The sequence below is a fragment of the Megalops cyprinoides genome, chromosome 9 (assembly GCF_013368585.1).
Source record: "Megalops cyprinoides isolate fMegCyp1 chromosome 9, fMegCyp1.pri, whole genome shotgun sequence".
NCBI classification, from domain to species: Eukaryota; Metazoa; Chordata; class Actinopteri; order Elopiformes; family Megalopidae; genus Megalops; species Megalops cyprinoides.
In genome coordinates this window covers 30,100,730-30,122,887 of record NC_050591.1, presented here as the reverse complement: position 1 = coordinate 30,122,887, position 22,158 = coordinate 30,100,730, and the positions used below count along the sequence as shown (strand labels likewise).

Genomic DNA, 22,158 nt, shown 5'->3' with positions numbered 1-22,158 from the left:
CAGGGCTGTGAAAGGTATTCTAGGGGAAAGTCTGTTTTAGCCAGCTGTCCAGGCTAGTGGATCTGTGGACTGCTGGACAATCCCCCCGAGTGGATTTTTGTCTTTGTTGCCCTGTAATCAGTCCTGACTTGCCATTTCCCTTATTAATTGCGGTTCCAGACCTCCAATTACAGTGCTAACATACCCCAAGCGTCTGATCGGCAGTACGCTTGCAGGAGGTTTTTTTCCCTCTCTCCACGGGAAGCAATTACCAGGATTTGATGAAGCTGTGAATGAAGTGGCGAAAGGGATTCCACCCAGCCAGAGAGTCTGCCAGGTACCGGGTAGGCGGGGGGTCACGACCCTGCCAGTCTCCCTGAATGGCTGGCTCTTCCGATATCCAGTGTCAGAGGAAGCGAAAAAAAAAAGTCTGTTTTCGTCTGTCTCACTGATGGAGACGGGCTGGCCGAGGCAGCTCAGTCGAACCAGAGCACCACGCGTTGGGAACAGTCAGTGTGCCTCACCCCTTAAAGCAAAAGTGACGATGACAAGAAACATCAGGGCAGGGAGATATGATCAGTCTGAACAATACACATCCCTCTGCTCTCTTTGTTTCACTGGCCTCGTCTTGAAGGTCCCAGAGCAGAAAACTTTACCCATGGCTCGATTTCATCACAGTTGTTGAAAAACTAACTGATTTTGCAGAAAGGAAAGATTCAGTCTTTCTAGAAGTGAAATGAATCCACTGACCAAGAGCAGGCATAGGCGGCTCTGGTCCTGGAGTAATGGAGTTGTGGCTGGTTTTTGTTTTCGTTCCACCTTAGCTCATAATGACATGATTTGACGACTTAGTCAGCTAAAATGAATTGGTGGTATTGATGGTATTTTTGGAAGTATTCCACGTGTGACCATATAGACTGGATCACCCACATGTAAGCAAGAGTTCAGATGGAAGCACAACAAGAATTATTTCTTGCATGAAGTTGAGCTGTGTGGGGCTCTGTCTCTGAGGTCACCAATTACATAAAGTGACCTGTAAAACCAAACTATCCCAACCCTCCAGGGCCAGAATTTATTTTACGTGATCCAGGACTGCTCTCCTCCCGGAGGCTGAAGAGTCACGCTGTGACATTTGAGGTTTACGCTCTCCCGGATCTGAGTGTGCGGTGGGCTGGTGCTCGTGAGACACATCTGTTGCCCGAGGACAGAGACGGGGGAGACGTCTCTGACAGAACAGGAGAGGCTCCGGGGAAATACGCCAGGAAGCGGCCCCGGGACGGCTCGTTTGCGTAATCACTTTGACGTTGGGACCGCTCTCCTGACGCAGGCTGTGACGTAGGAAGTCGTGGGAGGACCTGAGGTCGACATGTAGGCGGCGCCCGTGGGCCGGCGCCAAACGCTCGAACGGGGCGCGGAACAAGCACTGCACGGCCGCGTCCAACACCTCAAGGTCAAAGTCGTAGCGCTGTTAAAAGTGACAGCGCATATGGCCAGGCTCATCTGCGGTGAAACACTAAAGACTGCCAAAAACGATCAAACTGTACATCTCCGGCACCATCAGTAGCTCTTCTGAAACAGAGATTCTGCTTAATTGCACACAAACTAAAACCCACCGGCTGAGGAAGACCGGAGAGCCCAGCGCCTCCCAGCGCTGGCTTATTTATGCCACGCATACGTGGATATGGGTTTAATTGACTTCACACTCCTACTGTAAAAAACAAGGGAAGGTGATGCTGGATGGCTTTCCACTCGTAGAGCTTCTGCGGGAGTCAGGCTGTGTTGTGACAGGAAGTACCTCCCACCCAGCTGACTGTGGGAACCCGCTTTGCTATTGCCATAACAACAGCTGTATCTTCTGTCCTGCAGTTTTGAATCAGAAAAAGAGCTATAAAAGATACTGAATATTTTCATTAAACTTTCGCACCCGATCTTCTTCGTTAATTATGGTGTTGTGACCTTGAGAAAAAAAAGAAGTCATTCACATCGTGCCTGCAGTCATTGCAGAGCCATATCTGAAAATGTGTTCAAACACCACAGGTGCTGAGAATAAAACAGTGGTCAGAGAGTGCTTAATGACTGTGCTTAATGACTGTGACCCATGCTGTTACCTCAGCTTACGTTACTGCTCCGTGCATTCAGTATTAATTTTATGTGTAGCACTATGATGTGATATGAACAATGATATGAATTTGTGTTCTAGGACCTGTTGTATCGTAGCACAAGTTAACTTGTGGTAGGGCTTGAATAGTGTTACGCTCACACTCACTGGTCTCGGAGTGTTGTGAGCCTGCTCTGACACTGTTTAAATTGAACGGATCCACTAATGTTGTGTCGCGATGGAAGTTGATTTGGATAAGAGCGTCTGCTAAATGCAGGCAGTGCAATGTAGTGCTCCAAGGTGACTGAGGGTGTGGGAGGATTTGTGGCGGTACGCTCGCTTTTAGGTTTTCTATAGTGCAACACCAAGCCTCGTGCCACCTGCTGTCTCAGTTGGCGTGATCTGAACATCAGGGACAGGAGTGGTCATCACGGGTGGGGACTGAAAAACCAGCAGCTTGGCTCCCGGAAAGCCTACTCCGCTCCGCAGCGTCGTCCCCTTTGACCTCCCCGGACGGACGAGGCAAATGACACGTGTCAGTGAGTTCGCCGCGATGGGGTATCAGCAATGCCTCAGTGCCGCATTACCATCATGTGGTGTCAAGCGTTTTGAAATGCAGAGGAGGGAGGACCGCAGGCCGAATCTGCGCTCTGCAGGTTGCCTCGGTTTAGAAATCCTTCCTTTCTGCAGAGTTGTTTGTACTGCTGCTCTCTCTCTCCTTCTCTCCCTCTTTCTCTCTCTCTCTCTCTCTCTCTCTCGTTCTCTCCCTCTTTCTCTCTCTCTCACTCTTTGTCTCTCGTTCTCGCGCTCTCTCTCTCTCTCTGTCTCTGGTTCTCTCTCTCTCTCTCACTCTCTCGTTCTCTCTCACACTCTCTCTGTCTCTCGTTCTCTCCCTCTTTATCTCTCTCCCTCGTTCTCTCTCTCTCTCTCTCTCTCTCTCTCTCTGTCTCACTCTCTCTCTCTCGTTCTCAGTGGTCACATGAGCTAACGGTGTTCAGGCACGATGCCTTCCCGCAGCGCAGCATTTTCATAAGCATTTATTATGTGTTTAATTAGCCGCCGAGGCCTCCAGGCCTCTTTTCAGCGCGACTCACAGATGTCCTCCCTCTCGATCCCGGTCTAACGCTAACTGCGGCGGGCACGTACCTCCGCTGCCCGTGTGCATGCCGCGTAGGCTGCGAACAGAGTCCGCTCGCTCTCTGTGCCGCTGAGAAGGACACGACCGCAGACGGCGCTCTCAGCGGCATGACGTCAGCACCGTCCCCGTGCGGCTAACGAGGGGCTGTTATGCCCTTTTCGGCGGCAGGTAGCACTTAATTTGTGGAGAAGAGTGGGCGCAATCGAACGCTGCATCAGAGTCTAAATGGAGGAGAGCTTTCAGCGGAGTTCTGCTTTAATGAATGAGCCCCAAATCTATCCTCCTGTTTGCATTACCCCCCCCCCCCCCCCCCCCCCCCCCCTTTGAAAAAGGAATAATCAATTTATACATAATAGATACATCTGAGGGGATGCATCGGGGCTGAATTTGTGATTCACTGAGCTTGTTCTCCGTTCTAACTCTCCCTGCTCTGATGTCATTTAGAGGATCCTAATGGCCCGCAGATTGAATTTATCTTTTTTGACTTCGAAACCATGCGTGATGCGCATTGTAAGTTTTCAGTTTTGCATGACATTGGTCGACCCATCAACACATTAGTACGCGCAAATGATACCGGATATGTGTGTTTTGACAGCTGAGGCTGTAAGTGATGTGAGAATAGCACTGCTTATTTTTTAATGCCCTGCATGGTATAATTAAGCTGTGCACTGAACATCTAATTAAAATGCTTGGAGAGAGCACATTCCTCTCCAGGCCTCAGCAAAGCCTGGGAATTTCCTGAGCCTGAGGCCAGCATGGGTGAACCCGAGAGACAGCTGGGAGCTGTTGGCTTCTGGGGTGCTGGAGACTGCTCCTGGCCTGCTTTGCCTGAATCAGCGGGGCTTTCATCCTTTGTTTGTCCACATTGCTGGGGAGACCGTTATGCATTTTCAGGGGTGGGGGGAGGAGGGGGTCGTTAACAGCATCCTGCAGGATCATTATTTTTGAACCCTGTCATACTCCACTGTGATGTGGAGTGTCAGCAACTGCAGCTTGTTATTTCACATCTGAGTTTATGTCTGATACTCAGAGGGATAGAGAGGGGCTTGAAGGAGGGCACACCATTAGAAGTGAGTGCTGATATATACTAAAGGAAAAAAAAAAAGGCTCAGATATCATCATTAACATTGCAGTATGTCTCTTTTCGAGGAGAGTGTCCTGATATTTTCATACTTTGGTGTATTCTACGAAAGTGAACAGTGATGTGTCCTATGAAAGTTTCAAGCAAATTGTTTCGTGCTCTGTTTGAGCAGACTAGCAATGGGAGTGTTACCCTTAACGATGTAAACGCAAAGCCGAACCTGAGCAGAAACCCTGAGCAATTTCTTTTTTATCTTATTCTCAGAAGTCTGTACCTGGCGGACACGGCGCATGGAGACGGGCTGAATCTCCGTTCTTTTCTCCCGTCTGAGTGCTCCTCAGATGTGCGGCGGAGAGCGTCAGAGGGCCGTGTCACGCAGACGCACTGAAATGCTCTTTGCGCGTGGAGAGACCTGCTCATTTCCCTCCTCTCTCTTTGTCTTCATAACTGTCACAGCACCAGAGTGGGTGGGAGTGAGAGAGACCCACGCACATGAATAATTTATCCAGCTCCTCTGACACAGCGATGGCTTGATTTGCTTTTTCAGGAATAAGTGCCGACCAAACTGGGTTTTTATTTCTTTTATTTCATTATTGGCACTCGTGTGTGCTGTCAGTCAGCGAGGGGTGGGGGGGGATTCGCCCCAACACCGGCAACCTCATTGTCAATATCCATCTCCTCTCATTCATTATCCAAGCAAGCCCTTTGTGTTGTGTTTTCACTTCTCTCTCTCTCTCTCTGTCCCAGAGCACCTTCAAGTTCAAATCGGAGAGCGACATCCACCTGGCTGAGCACCACAAGCAGGTGCTGTACGACGGCAAGCTGGCCAGCAGCATCTCCTTCACCTACAACGCCAAGGCGACCGACGCCCAGCTCTGCCTGGAGTCATCACCCAAGGAGAACCCTTCCATTTTCGTCCACTCGCCCCACGCCCTCATGCTGCAGGTCTGTGCGCCCCCGCCCGCCCTTTCCCTTCACCCTACAGGTCCTCTCCTCCATCCCAGGTGCCAGAGACGCTGAGAGATGTCATTGGAAGCAAAGCAAAGGGTCGAGCTTTAATGTAAGGGCCGGGTAGTACTGTAAAGGGACAGGTGATGCAAGAACACGTACGCACAGTAATTCCAGGTGCTGGACAGAAAGAGGTGTAACAGTCATCCACATTGTCTGCTGCCTAAAGCAGACAGCAGTGAATCCAGGACAGGATTTTGATCCAGAGTGGATTGCTGTCAGCAGTTTAAGGAATAGATGATCAGCACTTTACTTTCAGGTGTGAATTTATTTCTTAAGGTTTTAAAATGGGTAAAATGATTTTAAGCTTGTTTGGGTTGTTTTGTTCACTGCTTTGTTTGGAAATGAGTAAATTATGGAAATCCGTGAATATTAATGAATAATATAAAAATGTTCAAAATAACAAATCTACACATATAAAAGCTACATTTCAGAAATCACATTAAAGATAAAAACTATTCATTTAGCAGTTTGCCTGTTTAGTCCCTACTGTCTGCTTCCTATATAATGAAAATCTTGCTCTATGAATGAACAGCGATTTATTAAATGCTTTCTAGCAGCATAAATAGGCCCCTCGGGAAAAGTGTCATCAAAAACAAGATACAGACAAAATGAAATAGGAGGACAGAACCAGCCCAGTAAATGAATCTGAGGGACTGTGTATGCTCTGCCAACACTCAGGACTGTTGAACTTACGATTGCTAAAGTGATTTCATAAGCTGTGAAAAGAATCTTATTTATTTCATAAGATCAGCCTCATGTTGCTTTTCTTTTTAAGTTCTTGTTTGTTCTGATAAACATGCAATGATATTTTGCCACATATTAATTTATTATTAATAAGGCGTATTTTTTTCAAACTGAAATAAACAGATAAATAAGATACTGGTTAAGTAGTTAATATAGTTTTCAGATTGCTAAAGTAAGTTGTTAAAGTGCAAATGTCAATAAGATAGAATTTGATATTAGTTAAGAACAACTCTGAAAAACACAATCTGAACATATGAAAGAAACATGATCAGAACAATTATTTCATAAACACTCTCTAATTGGAAGTTTATTACCTGCTTACTCTCAGTTCATTATCCGTTTGCCTGTTCGTTTTAAAAAAGTGATAATTAATGGGTCTCAGTGTATTAATTCTCTACTTTGGAATGGTATGAATAGACCTTGGAAATAAGGTGTGACCCACACTGCTATCGGCGTGTGGTTAGCGATCCTCACGCCCTGTGTGTGACAGTGACACTCTCCACGTCGGCTGTGTTCCGCAGGATGTGAAGGCCATCGTCACGCACTCCATCCACAGTGCCATCCACTCCATCGGGGGCATCCAGGTGCTGTTCCCCCTCTTCGCCCAGCTGGACTACCACCAGCAGAACGACAGCCAGGTGGAGACCACCGTGTGGTGAGTAGGCCTCTCTCTCTCTCCCCCCATTACATTACATTACTGGATATTTACTGAGGCAATTGTGGGTTAACCACCTTGCCGAAGGTACAATGGCAGTGCCCCAGCGGGGAATCAAACCGGCAGTCTTTCGGCTACGAGTCTGCTCCTTAACCGCTATGCTTCACTGCCGCCCACAATCCCTCGTCATGTCCCCCAGTGATGGATTCAGTCAGAGCTCTACTGTAATCCCGTCTTGAGTTGAATGACAGCGGTCAGGTCATGGCCGGCGTGACATGCTGGTGTCCTCGGCCCTGAGCGTCCGGCTGTGAGGACCTGCGCGTCCTCGTCCCCACCGGGGGGGGGTCTCGGTGGCGGGTTAATGGCGGCTTAGCGCGCTGAAATGAGGCAATTGTGCCAGAGCCCGCTGTCGGGCGCGGCTCATCCTGGCAGATGGGTTTGGCCGCGATGTCGGCGGTCACTCCAGCTCAAGAACAAAGTGTTCGAATACAGATTTAGACAATCCAGATGCAGAGGCTATCGCTGCACCTGTTAGCGTCAATTTGCAGATGGATCTTTTTAGTTACCTTAGCTTTTCAAGCACCTTCTGTGCAGACCAAACAGACGCCACAGACACAACAAGGTTACATTTCAGATAGACGTGGGTGTCCTTGCTGTCCCAATCCTCTTGCTGTTTGAACAAAATGAATGAAGTATTAATGTCATGATTCAGGCTCTGTTTTGATTCGTCTCAAATGCAAATGGGGGAGGTTGGGCCCGTATCACCGATGGTGGGGTGTTACGCATCAGGGGGGAGCGAGCGGGGATCCAGCCGTTTTCCGACCCGTTAGCCTGGCTCTGACCCAGTTTCTCCCAGCATGCATTGCGCTCAGAGCTCTGCAGTGCTGCGATTGCGTCCTGGCGTTGTAGGCTGGCCCTGGAGTGCAGCCCTGCCAGAGGATGTGGAGGGAAGCTGATTAAGGAGAGTGAGGGAGGGGGCTGTCATTTATCCAGAGCTGGGCCTTCATGGTGTCCCCTGTTGCTCTCTCCCCGGTTTGGTACAAATGCATTGCATACTGTTTGTTTCATTTTCAGTTTGCTGTGCACTTCACAAAAAAAAGTCTTGCAGTTTATCCCTTGAAGAAGTCAATTAAAAGTGGGTGTCTTTGTGACATTGTGATAGTCGATTTCCAGCTCTTTGTTCACACTGTGAATTGTCACATTTTCAGAATCTCAGTGGTGTGTTAAGTTATTTATTTTTTTCACATTTTTATATTACTGTGCTTTTGGCAAGGTCCTTCTCTTGAAAATTATATTTACAATATCAGATGGACTGCCTGGTTAAGATTAGAGGATTAAGATGAGAAAATCAGTGTTATGAATAACATCTGTCCTGGTTTTTTGAATCAGTTGACTTGAACATGTCTCATGTGGCTCTCTGTGAGAGCTGAGGCTATTTGTGTGTGTGTGCATGCGTGTGTGCGTGCGTGCGTGCGTGCGTGTGTGCGTGTGTGTATGCGCGTGTGCGCGTGTGCAGTTGAACAAACCTTAACAAATTATGGTAGCGCTGTTCCCTCGGTGGTAAGAACTGGTATATGTGTGTGTTTCAGTGCCACACTCCTGGCCTTCCTGGTGGAGCTGCTCAAGAGTTCAGTGGCCATGCAGGAGCAGATGCTCGGAGGAAAGGGCTTCCTGGTGATTGGCTATCTCCTGGAAAAGGTACCACCCCTGACATTGAGAACGACAGAATTCCCCTGCATGTTTCATATTTCAATGAGTTATTACACTGTATGGTCTTTATTCTGTAATCCAACCAAGAACAGCACTGTATGTTCTAATCCTGTAACCCAGCAGTGAACAGCAGTTTGTCACATTCCACATGGAAAGTGTTGGCGTGGTCTGTCTGACACACATCATTATAGTGTTTCACATAGTATCTTTTCAACTTTCTCAGCTTTCAGTTCACTCCTTATACCCTATACCACCCTAATGTGTATTACTGCTGTGGCGAACTGCAGTCAGTTTTGAATCCTGTAATTACAATTGTCATTCCCATCCATCACATTTGGGTAGGAGGCAGTTTGAAAGGCCCATTGCCAGGCAGAATGAATGAAAAAGAACAACTAGTTATGCAACAAGGTTTCCCGGCTATTATATCCATTCCTTGCGAAGCACGAACCCCATTCCCTTTTCATGTTTAAAGGATTTCGTGTTTTGCCAGAGGAGACCAGGGAAGGGGCTGTCAGAGACTGCTCTCCTCCATGCGCCATGTCTTTCCCCTGTCTAACATCTCACATCAGATAAATCAGAGTGCCGGCAACGCATTTGCACAGGTGATCCTGGAGAACACCTGAAAGAACATCATTGCTCAAGCACCGAACAGGTGTTTGCGAGAGTGCCGCAGGGTTCGGGGGCCGGTGACAGAGAGCAGCGAACGGCTTTCTATCACTCTGACCTCGCGGGCTCTTTTTAACGGCGCTCCCGGCCTCTCTGAATGCACAGGTGCTCTCGACTTTGAGAGACGACCCCACTTTGTCACTCTGCGGCAGGCTCTCACCTCCAGCCGCCAGTAACTAAGAGGCAGGCCGAGACGACACCTGAAGGTTGCCAGTTCTGCGGGGCGTCGCCTGCCGCCAAGCTTCGTGCTTCATCATTTCGGCCATCTGTTTCGGATCTTTTTTTTTTTTTTCTTCTTCATTCTGTCTCTCCTCCCCTCTTCACATTGTCTCTGCTCCCCCCCCCCCCCCCCCCCCCCCCTCTCTCTCTCTCTCTCTCTCTCTGATAACACCTGTGCAGGGCAGAAATTCCAGACAGGCGCAATAACACCACGAACACTCTTCAAAGTTAATCTCCTGTCTTACTTGGCTTCAAAGTCAAACACATCACACCTCACCTGTATTTTTCTAGAATGAGAAAAAAACTACACAAATTCAGTCCAGCTCACAGCATACATACATACGCAGTGCACATTAATGACAGTGTTATTTTTCGATGAGTTGTTTGACTTGTGCCTGGTTTCCCCCACCCCCAATTCCTGTAGTCATCTAGGGTCCACATCACCAGGGCAGTGCTGGAGCAGTTCCTGTCCTTCGCCAAGTACCTGGACGGCCTGACCCATGGGGCACCCCTGCTGAAGCAGCTGTGTGACCACATCCTGTTCAACGCGGCCATCTGGATCCACACGCCCGCCAAGGTGAGTGCGGCCAGGTGGCACTTGACACAGGTGTGTGCAGGTGCTGCTGCATCTTCATTGGCTACCTACAGCCAGCCTATAACGGGGGAAATGCGTGTGAATGTGTTTGTGCTGGGAGGGTTCATGTCCTCCTCATTACATTTTTACAGGTCGTGACAAGATGATGAATTAGGGGGGAATTGCAGTAGCTCCCAATCCTAAGATTGGACATAAGGGCTATAGGGAATGGCTCCACGTATTGAATCACAAAAGGCCACTTTCAGTTTATAAGCGCCTGAAATGAATGAATATTGCTTTGTGTACATCAAAGATGCATCCCAGCACATTGGTTCACTGCCTACCGTCAGAGTGAACGCCGTAAACTTGCAGAAGTTTGTGAGACTTTAAAGAGCCCCCCCCCCACCCCCTGTTTGATAATGACCCATGAAAAGTGGATGAGGGATATCAAAGGAGCCGGGTTTGTGTGGAGAATACATTCTCTTCACTGGAGCCGTCGCTGAGGCTCTTCATGAATAAATAAAGAGAGGTGAGGAAGCAAACAGAAAGGGAGGGGGGTCGCCGGCGCCCCCCCGAAATTCTGCAAGCAGAGGGAGGGGCGAGAGCTGGTGAAGTGGGTCACAGTAACCGTAAACAAACCTCACACTGACTGGGCTATTATGGTACACCACCACAATGAGAAGTGGGAGGCAAATTTCTTGTACCCCAGGCACCTTTCACTGTGTCCAACAGCTGTGATTGACATGTCAGATTATAACATTGTAGTGGGTGCCACTTTGGGGGCAGTTCATGCAGGAGGTCTGCTCGGCTCGGATTCTTAACCTAGTGGGGTAGACATTGGACCAAACAGGGCGATTACACAGTAGAGAACAGGCCATGTGGCAACAGCAGTTATAACCCAACAAAGATTGGTTTGTGTGGCACAGGTTGACCCTTTCCCCACAGAGCCATTTTGGAAGAATACTTCTGGTCATATGTGTTTTTAATCAGAAGATCCCCCCCAGCATTCTTGTAGCCCTTCCTTCGCCCAGCTTGATTTTATCAGCAATACCCAATCATGGAATTTCATGAGCTACCATTTGCGATCACTGTTACTCGTCCTTGTAGCTTAGTTCCGCATATTTGGATTGGAGTGTGTATGTTTAAACAGTCCTTGGAATGTTTACGTGATCCAGCGTAGCGGAAAGAAGAAAATGAGAACCCTGCTATACATCATAGCTCCATCTGTAGGGAAGGGACAGTGACACTGCTGTCACCGGGACAGATGCAGTCTTGCAGTCATGTTTATGTTTTCATTACCAAACGAAGCTCCCTCTGTTGTGAGGATTTATAAAGAGGCCTTGTTTATTTATATTTTCTTTAGATTGCATGTTCCTAGTATTTGAAGAGATGCACCTACCACAAAATCACGCAAATGAACAGTGATTAGGACCAAAATATCAACATTGCCCGATAAATTAAAGGAAATGATTTGTGGAGTTACAGCAAGCGACAGTTTTTAGGCCATGTCTGTTCTCAAGGTTCTCAGGATGACAGTTTTTTTTCTGCATGATGCAGTGTTTCACTGTCTTTGGTTCATCTGTTATGCTTGAGCATCTGGATGTCTCCAGTCTTTTAACCATATGTATGTGTGGATGCGTGTGTCTGTGTACATGTTTGTGTGTGTGCGTGCGTGTGTGCACGTGTTTCTGTGCATACTCGTGTGCCTGTATCTGTGTACATGTATGTGTGTGTGTGTGTGTGTGCGCGGGCGTGTATGTGTGTGCGTGTGTATGTGTGCGTGTGTCCATCCCCCCCCCCCCCACACAGGTGCAGCTGTCCCTGTACACATACCTGTCGGCGGAGTTCATCGGCACGGCCACCATCTACACCACCATCCGGCGGGTGGGGACTGTGCTGCAGCTCATGCACACTCTCAAGTACTACTACTGGGCCATCAACCCTGTGGACAGCAGCGGCATCACCCCCAAAGGCCTGGGTAAGCACCCCACACACACACACACACCGCTCCACCGCATTGGGGTGCTCTGAGCCCCTGCCTCACCCTCTGGGGCAGCGGTAAGGAGGTTACTGGTTCAGTACCCAGGCCAGGGGCAACTACTTTACCCATGACTAACTTAACCTGAATTGATTCAGCTGGTTTCATGTACGGTAATACATTACACTGACATTTATATGTATGTAACTATGCAAGTCACTCTACATAGTGGACAGTGAGTATGATAGCACACTCTTTTCTGCTACTTTCTTTTGTCTACTTTTCTTTTTTGCATTGTTTGATATCACAGATTCAGTGAAGGGTATACCCCCGTGCGAGGGTTGAGTTCTGTTTTTTTTTTTCGGCTCTGGAGTTGTGAGTGAGTCATCCCGGACTGTGGGCTCTGGCTGTCATTAGTGAAGAGAGAGGCCATCATCAGGCCTGACAGCAAGGCCGACGAGTTGCATCATGACTGTCAGCTTCTCTCGGGGGTTTCGGGGGGGGGGGGGGGGGGGGGGGTGTCCAGGCTGTTTTCCGTAAGGACGGGAGATATGACTGGCGTTCCTACTGAAGCAACAGTACATCAAAAGTCTGCCCACGCTGGAAGCGAAAGTATCCTTGAACCGTCATCTCTCATTTTTCCTCTTTCTTCAGTCTTTTCTTTTTGTGGATTAATAACCGGCTAGGAGACCATCTGTGATCAGGGCCCGAAGCCTTACGTTTGATATTTATACTGAAGGCTTGTATTAAATTGATCTATATTCAGCAGTGTGTCTGGGACACTGGCAGGGCTTTGTGTGTTCTTTGTCACCCTGACGTGGTTTGCAGACAGCATGTCCAGAGCTGGGCAACAATGGAGAATTGGAATTATTTGTCAGAGTTAGACAATTAGCATAACACACTGGTTGAGGTGAACATGTTTTTTCTTCCCTGTATTGACATGAGTGGATGATTGGTTGGGGCAGAAGAGATGGTGTCCATATGTACTAAGCTCCCACCATGTCAATCCACGATAAAATACCTAAAAGTCTGGCATTAATAAATTGTGTCCTTAATGAAGGACTCCAGGTGCCATTTATCCCTCACTGTTGCTGTGTACATGCTGTAGCACTAATGACTTCTCATAAACGCAAGCAAACAGCACATTAACATTGATCATTAGTACCCTGAATACAAATACAGAGTTATTAGTGCTCTGAGACAGAGAGAAGGAGAGAGAGAGAGCAAGTGAGAGAGAGAGCACATTCCATTCTCAATCTGTTTAATCTCTCCATAATGCGTTATGTCAGAAGCTGTTTTTGAGTTTTTAGCTGAGGGAAGCTTGATAGCACATGCTATGTACAATTTGTATTCCGTGTCATTTACACGGTTTTGTGGCTCCTCAGAGTATCCCATAGAGATTCAGTGATAGTCAGTCCCTAATAAACGTGTCCCTTTTTGAGGGAATGGAGATATTGACGACATTGGTGCATATGATAAGGTTATGGTGCAGAGCTTGATGATGTTGAATGAATGTGTAGTTGAAGGACATTTGAGAGGGTAGTCCTATACTGCACTCTGCTAAAGGCCATTGGCTGCATGAAATTGAGCAGCTGGTTCATATGGACCTTAACCAAGGATGGTTGCCAGCTATACCTACTAGAGAACTGGATCATATGTACTATTGATATATAATATATAATATGCAATATTTGAATACTATAGATTGTATTTTATTGCATTCTAACTGATATCAGTTTAACTTCAGATAACTTTGTTTAAGTGAAATCAGATGACCCGAAGTGCACTAATTCCTCCAGCTCTGAATCTTTCCTTATTATTAAATGGCTTTCTTTTTCAGCCCGTGCCAGAAATCTTTTAAAAGTCTGGATTCGTCACCTTGTCAGGGCAGAGGGCAGAGGGGGATAACGAAAGGGAGACGCGTGTCCCTTCAAGACGGATTCTCCGAGCATTCTGGCTCCACCGCCGTCCTCCTAATCCTGCCTTTATCCCCTCTTTCTGAGTGGAGAAAGAGAACTTTACATGTATTAATAACAGATGAAAGCCTGTCCCGGTCTGAGGCTCAGCCACTGACAGAGTGGGCTATATTTAGCCGCTCGCTACTCTTACGGGAAAAGTGTCCCTTTTCTGCACGGCTCTATCGGTGCACTTTGGGGCGGAAGTGGTGTGCACGCGTGACAACTGTTAAATTTTCTTTTTTTTTTGTTTTATACTTCTAAAATACAGTCCTGAATAATGCATGTCCTTATATAGATCTATGCTTTTGTAAATCAGTTTTAATTTTGAAGACTCTCGCAGCTAAACTAATCTGTGCCAGATTACAGGGTTGAGAATTCGGCAGCTCTGTGAGGATAGCATTGGACTGAATGTATTATACCTTTGCATAGTTTATATAAAGCAGGTCCAAACACAAAAGAAAAATGGAGCTGGGTCTTGATAGAGAATGTCTGCTGTGCTGAGCAACAAGCTAACAACATTTTTCCCATGATCCTCCTCTCAGATTTTGTGTATCTTTCAGCCAACAGAGTAACAGTCCATTACCTGTTTATGGGGGAAGTGAACATGTCAGAAGGTATTGAGTGTGGCACAGTTTCCCTGTTCTCTTGCGAACTGTTGTGTATGAGATGGTCAGTGCACTAGGAGTGAGGTCACAGTCACTGTGACCTCCTACTTCACTGTGGGGACACCAAGTGTCATGTGACTGAAAGGTGCTATGTTGTACACCGCTGGTTTAAGGTCAGTGATATGCAAATGAACAGGGACTACTGGCGGTCTTAAGCAGGTGCTATTTTACCACTGAAGAATGGAGAATGCGCTTAGCTCCCATCCCCCAGAGGCTCTTCTGAACTTTAAAGATCATAAATTTTAAACTGTTTTTCTCCCTCTCGCCATTATGCAGTTCCGTAGCGCGTTAACGGTGCTAGCTGGCCTGTGCTATGCTGGGGAATTGGTTTCTGTGGTGAACGCTTGACTCATTTACAAGTATGGTTGGGATTCGTCTGTCGTACAAATGGGAAACCAAATGCAATGCGTTGCCTGAAGACTAAAAGGTGTGTCCTTTGAAATGGCGATAGCGTATGAGTTCTTTTACCGCTGAGAGAACAAAGCAAACGTAATTTGTTAAGGCTTGTTTAACTGCAGCAAGGCAGATTTAGCATAGACTTGGCATAGTTTGCTGAATCTTTTCTCTTTGATGTACACAAACACACACACACACACACTCCGTTAAGGCATGATTTAATGCAGATAATCCATATTTCCAAACCAGATGTCTCTCATAGAAATAGACAGACAGGCTTTCTGCTTAAGCTCCACATATAGCCTTTGTAAACACCACACGGTGGAACGGCTCTGGATAGTGCTGTTTAAGTCGGGGTCAGTCCCTGTGAGCTTTGGGGGGGTGGCAACAGTGGGTGCAAGGCAGAGGCAGGCTTTAATGTAAAATTCCCAGAACAAATCACTCGCCTGTCTAAGGAAAATTCACAGTACCTTCTTCTGATTATTTATTCTAAATTTATCAAGTTAAGATGTTGATTTTTTTTCCCCTTCTTCTGAAGAGTGATTAAACAGCGAGGCAGACAAAGAGGGAGACGGAGGCAACAAGATAATGAAGTGTTCAATTATAGGAACAAAAGGGAGCCATTTAAAAATAGAGCTGCTTCAGGTAGCTCAGTTTGCCTGGGAAAGAGTTTTTTTTTTTTCTCTTAGGCCTCCCTGAATAACAGAAGGCTTTCAAATTAAAGCGATACGTCTTTTGTACGTTCGAAATGACCCCAGGCGCACGTGCACACACACTCACACGCAGACACACACACACAGGCGCGAGCATGCACAAATGCACACGCACACACAAAGAGTCCAATGTGTCTCTCCCTTATTGGAGAGCCTAACTCTTGGAAGTCACTGAGGAACAATATAATGAGTTCAGACTACACAGAACAGGGAAAAACAGAACACATAGATGTCCTGGTGGGGAGAAAGTAATCCCTGCATATTTGGTTTCAGTTTCTCAACATTTTAAGCGACACTGAAATAGATAAAATCTTTGTTGCCGGGATCCAGACGGATTCCCCAGGCCTCTTCACATAAGGCGGGCCTGATGGCCGTGGCAGCGGCAGTAAACCAGAAAAAGAGGAAGGCAAGGAGTGTGGAGGGTTCCCTCCAACTGGAGAGGAATTACAATATGGAGATAATTGGGAGAATCAGTGGACCTGGCTCCATTGATTCCCGCGAGCGTCACCATGGTGCAGGATTAATATTATGTAAGGGGCTGATCTCTGATTGTGGCGTGCTCATGTAAGGACCCCTGCTTTGATCTGTACGTACTGCCAAGGAGAGGATTTCTAATTTCATGTCGCCATGCGCTGCGAGCAGATCAATTTGGATAAGGGCCCGGGCAATATAGGGGGTGTCTGACGCTGAGCCGAGCCTCTCCGTAGCCCTGCTCCGATAAGAGTGATGTATCGATTCGGCGTTTGAATTAGCAGGCAGAATCGTCTGTTTCATTTTGTAGGGGCCGAGTGAGCACCGTTGTGAAGAAGGCGGGGTGGGGGGGGGTGGTTTGCCCTATCGTCAGGTGTTCATCATCAGCTGCAGACACATCCTGCCACATGCACGATAATGTTTGGTCATTACTTACTGCGATAGCTCATGTATCAAAAACTATCTCGGAAATCCACCCTGGGGCTAATGGCTTGGAGGAACTGGGGGGGGGGGGGGGGGACACAAAGAAACAAATTGAGGAAGCGCGACAGCCATGCATCATGCGTGAATCTAATTGCCTGTGATTAAAGCGGTTTCTCTCGGAGGAGTAATGACAGGACAACTGTCTTGGCCCTATCAGACTCTGTCTCAGCGTAGCTTTCTCCCTCTCACTCTATTAATCAGTGTCATCGCTGAAGCCAGTTCGCGGTAGTCGGAGCCGCGGGGAGACACCTCATTAATTGTGTTGCCAGGGGTTGCCCTGTTACCCCGCGAAACCCAAGGAGGGGCTCGGTGTCAAACGTAAGAGAGGATGTTCACCTTCACCTTCAACCGGGTCGTTACAGACCCTGTGTCTGTCTGGTCGATGGATGTGCAGGCAGCCAATGGGATGCTCTGTTTGGACTCTAATACGGAACCTTGCTACTGCTCTCCCCAGTGCGAGGTGCTCTACTTGGATTGTCCTAGTTAAATGACATCTAGAGTTGTTCTGGGAGAAAATTAAACTATAGGAAAGGGTCTGCTTGGATGTACCAGTGTTTTGGGGCACTGTGTATGCCAGCTTTTGACAAGGGCCTTTGACTGGTTGAGTGACTGGTACATCCGGCTCTCCTTCCTTGGAGCTCCTTTTCAGATACTTTTCACCAGACTTTTTCTCCAGAAAAGAAAAAAAATCATTTAAGCCTGAAATTCATAGTCCGTTGTTCATGTTTAATGTTTAATCATCTTAAAAAAGATCATTTTTCAGAGAAAAGGCCTTGCCCTGCTTTAAAGTTGTTTTGGCTTTTTGGATACCTGAATCTTGCTTTGTGTGGAAGCATCTGCTGAAAGTGTAAATAAAAGATAAGATAATGAATATGTGATACTGCTCTCCTGCCACACAGAGGAGTCAAAATGGGGTCAAATGTGTTGTTTGTGGAGTCTTTCCCCTCTGCCAAGAGCCAAGCGCAGTTTCACGTATGCTGTCCTTGAATGTTTCGTTGACATTTGCAGCCTGACTTGGATTTCGTTTTGGTTTGTAGCTGCGGTAAACGAATGGCAAGGTATGGTATCGATTGCGTTACCGCTGCAGTACGTCAATAAAAGACCAGATGGACCTATTGGAGACCATTGTGTGCATGGCTCCATTAAAAAAAAGAAAGAAAGGAAGAAAAAAAACAGGAGAGGAAAACAAACTTAATGGTTCATGATGGCATCAGAATAAAAGGGCTCTTGTGGCCAGCAATCAGCTGAAGATGCTTCTGCAAATATGACGGAAAATCGATGTCTCCTGTTGGGTTTCTCGTGCACATGCTTTCTGCACTGGTTTCTTTCTAACCCCTTTGATGAAGGTAGCAGATTAAGAAAGTTGGTGTCTGAAGCTGCCGTCCGTCGGCGGACACCTGGGTGACTCTGAGTGGGCCAGACCCCCACGTGTCTGGGGGATGAGTGATTGGTAGAGTGGTGTCCTTGGCGGGGGTCGTGGATGAAAGGTGGCGTGGCATACCATCGAGAGCCCCCGTAGGGGTCCCGAGGAGCATGTCGGGGGCCCCTTCCACATTCAGACCCCCGCGAGGGGCGAAAGGGGGGTGGCAGAGCTCTCCGGCGGAGCCGAATTAAAGCCGAGCGGTTGGGTGTTGCACGAACGCCGACCCCCCGGCGTGCGCGTGGCGCTCTTAATGAGAGACCCTGTTTTCACAGATGGACCCCGGCCGTCTCAGAAGGAGATCATATCCCTGCGCGCCTTCATGCTGCTCTTCCTCAAGCAGCTCATCCTCAAGGTAAGGCACAGCAGTGCCGCCGCTCGGCCCGTCTGTGTGCTTCCGCCGACAGAGCCTTCTTTGACCTACATTTCACTCCTCTTTGCTCCTCCAAGGATTTATGCGCTCTTGGATGGATTGCCTTTTTTTTTTTCCTTCTGATTGTTTTCACATTTAAAGATGCGCATTTATGCGATCATTTCGCCTCCTGCTTAAAGCAAAGGTGGTGGAGCGCTCTGAAATTTTCGAACGCACGCCGAGAGCTGCGTCGTGGGTAATGTGAACAAATTGCGTATCGCAGAACTTCTGTAACTCAGGGCTTGTTTTTGTTCTTGAAGTGTAAAATGCTGTTGTTTAGCGCCAGCTTAATGCATCTGATTTCCTTGAGTGGGCTGTCCCTGCAAATAATTATCCCTCCTCCCCTGCTCAGCAGAAGCAGATCTGCAGCCTGGGGCACGAGAGAAATTATGTGCTTTGAAAGCACAGAAATACAAATACTCCTCAATTCCAAGCCATAGAAAACTAGCTGAGTCCTATCCAAACAGCAATTACTTTTCAATCTACTTCGACTCAGATCAATAAAGGAGAATTTGGGTTTTCATTAAAAGTGTTTAAACTGTAAGCTCCTCAATAATGAAGGAGGCGAGCAAAACCAAATAAAAATGTGCATGAAATATTCATCTCAGAAAGGCGGCATCTGTTGACTGAAGCTATGGCAGCTTATCCCAAATTAGGAAAACAATCAGCAACAACCGAACACAGATGTCCTGGGAAACGGTGCTCCTCAGCGCCTTTGGACGGGACTCCTTCACTTTCAGGATGTGTTTACCGTTGGAGTACCTGCAATCACTGTACAGAGTAGCTGGTGGCTGCTGATGTTGAATATGAAATGTGATGTGTGGGACCCTACAGCATGTCGTCTTGTCGCGTGATAAATAATGTAGTGCTTATTTTTCAGGATCGAGGGGTGAAGGAGGATGAACTGCAAAGCATCTTGAACTACCTATTAACAATGCATGAGGTCAGTCTCCAGCATGGACTCCATCTCATTGGGGGCGCAGTTCTCCTGTTACTGGTTCTGTGACATATGGACAGGGGCCCCCACCCATAATAGGTTATTCCATTGATTCATAAAAAAAAAATATGCAGTAAACCCACAACTCAAGCATTTGTCATTTGTCATATGTATTGAATGATAATGATAAAGATCACCCAGACTGTGGCTCCCGTAGCTACTGTCCCTCCCTAAAAAGAAGATTTCAGGAGACCAGACTGATTTTGATCAGAGAAAATTGCTGCTTTTCTAATATCCGCCGGTTGCTTGATGTTACGAAATCCATATCACTTCATTATTTCCTGAAAGTGCTATTTCCTTAGATACAGAGAAGCCCTTTGATAGGATAGATTGGAGCTAGTTATTCACAGTAATAAACAGATTTCGTTATGACACTAAATTTATTTAGATGTGTTTATACCTGTTCTATTTTCTCTTGTGTACATTAGCGGTTGTCATAGGGAACACATTCCGGTTGCCACATATTGCCCTTGCTATTTATGATGGCAGTTGAACCTTTATCACTCTCTTAACGATTTAGTACTCATGCTGTATGTGTTGCAATAGGGGACCATTCTGTGAGTGTCATTATACAACTGGTGTCCTCTGTTATACCTGACATATCCATTGACAAGGGTTTCTATAACAATGACGCTTCTGGGAGAGTCCTTACTGAGTTTAAAGTTAAAATCTAAAGCAAAGAGGGTTTAAATGCCTGGAAGGGAAGACAGTTTCTGAACTGAAAGCTCTCCAGCACTGGATGTGCAGATAAAACACCAGCTTCTGACCTTGGCCCGCATGTGCCTTTTCATTAGGGGTTAAATGCAGTCACTTCTGAGTGCGTAGATTTCTGGTTCTCTTTTTTATAACTTTGCCAGAGCTAATCAGATTGGTTCTCCCCTGAGCTCATGAGTCGCTATTTTTGGACTGGCTGCATTAAAGGTTGCCAGCCAAGGCGATTTTATCGTTACCCGGTCCATGATGGTTCCTACTGGTTTGGCTCATACAATCTCATCTCTTGTGGTAAAATGTGGTACTTACTGCATACCTTTGACACGGGCAGACCGATGAACTGATGATGGAAAGACAAATTATTCTGAGCAATCATATTATGACGTATTGTAGCACAGTGTGTGGTAAAGTGTATTTTCCTGTTGTGGACCTCCCTCTTCCGTCTGCAGGACGAGAACATCCATGATGTGTTGCAGCTCCTCGTCGCTCTCATGTCTGAACATCCCGCCTCCATGATCCCAGCCTTCGACCAGAGGAACGGGATACGGTGAGCACCCTTTTCAGAGAAACTGGCCTTTTCTGCCATGTTCCTGTTGACTCTCACTTAAGAAACATCCACATGTTGTGTGCCTAGTAAGGGTTGTTGACATTTTATTAATACAGTAATGCAGGCCCTTTCGCCAGAGCCTGGATTGTACTACAGTGTGTTCAATTTAGCGGAGGGGGGACTATAATGAATGTTTTGTCGCCCAGGGTCATCTACAAACTGCTGGCATCTAAGAGCGAGAGCATTCGGGTTCAAGCACTCAAGGTCCTGGGCTATTTCCTTAAGCACCTGGGTCACAAGTGAGTACTGGCCGGGGCCCAGTATAACCCATGTGCGAGAGCCAATGCACGGACACATTAATCCTGTGACACTGGCAGGTTGTCACTGCACTTTTTCTCTGTTAAATGTGAGACATTGAGATAACAGTTAATAGTACAGAGAGGACTTCCTTAAGGACTCAATTGAAACCACACCCATTTGTGAGATTGTGTTATTTTTAGGATGCATGCTTGCATATGTATATGTGTGTATGTCTGTGTATGAGTGTGTGGTTATAAATATACAGTAGTATACATACATACATGCATACATGTTCAAATTCACTGTCATGAATGGTTCCATTCATTGTCCTTAAATTACAATGAGAGTGATGAGTTCAGGAGTAGCAGGGAGTGTTTGGCATGGACAGCGTTGCAGGGGTAATTCAGACAGAGCGTCCCCTCAGCGAGGCGGCTCTCAGATCAGGAAAAATGACGCCAGGAGGAAACCTCCGTCATGTTTGCCATTGATTGTCGGAGGACCAAAGTCTGCGCCAAGCACCTGGATCAGCCGCCTTTACCCAGCGCGCTGACAAGAGATTTACAATTCACGGCAGCATCCGGAGAGCTAAGTGAGGAAATAAATGAGAGGAAGAAAGCGAGGCAGAGATGCTGCAGAGAGACCGTGCGCTGGCGGAGTGCATGCGGAGGCCCCAGGGCTCTCTGTTTAAAGAGGCAGGAGCTGAAAGGAGGATGTTCTGGAAATTTTTGGGGCGGCAGGTGTTCCAGTGCCAGCAGAGCCCCTGATAGGGTCTGGGCCTGGACATCTGTCAGCCAGCGCACGCAGCAGGAAGTGTCCTGTACCGAAATTGCTTGCCCTGTGAGTGCTGTCACTTGGGGGGGGGAGGCTTCTTTCATTGCTGTTGTTTTTGTCAGTCGCTTGCTCTTGGTTTTTTCTTGCATCACACCTGCTGGATGTGACTGCAAATGAGAAAAAAGTTTTTGTTAACTGTGATGTTTAAAAATACATACCCAATAACAGCATGGAGACGGTTGATATTAAATTTTAAACTCAGCCTCTGGTGGGTAACACCAAAGTTGTTCCACATGAAGTTCTGTTAGGTGCCTTGCACATCCAAACAAGGTCTAATCCTAGGTTTAAAACAAAAGTTGCTGGGTTATGATTACAATAATTAAACCATCATAGTGTTAATATGCTTCCTATTTATTTTGGTATATTTTGAAATATCTTGGGATATATGTGGAAAAATGTCA

The 22,158-nt window shown here is 47.0% G+C and overlaps 1 protein-coding gene across 4 annotated transcripts in view; it reads left to right on the top strand.

The window, feature by feature from the left end:
• Nucleotides 1–22,158, top strand: part of nbeab (neurobeachin b) — a 269,175-nt gene that overhangs the window by 90,525 nt on the left and 156,492 nt on the right. For 3 of the 4 annotated variants that reach the window (XM_036537413.1, XM_036537412.1, XM_036537411.1), the window contains exons 1-7: nt 8,333–8,404; nt 9,726–9,878; nt 11,685–11,853; nt 18,235–18,314; nt 19,252–19,314; nt 20,529–20,626; nt 20,833–20,925. In XM_036537413.1, coding sequence (XP_036393306.1) covers nt 8,345–8,404; nt 9,726–9,878; nt 11,685–11,853; nt 18,235–18,314; nt 19,252–19,314; nt 20,529–20,626; nt 20,833–20,925 — 716 coding nt within the window. In that variant the 5' untranslated portion in view covers nt 8,333–8,344. Of the gene's footprint in view, nt 1–5,043; nt 5,242–6,572; nt 6,707–8,295; nt 8,405–9,725; nt 9,879–11,684; nt 11,854–18,234; nt 18,315–19,251; nt 19,315–20,528; nt 20,627–20,832; nt 20,926–22,158 lie in introns of those variants that run through there. The other variant, XM_036537414.1, reaches the window with a different exon arrangement.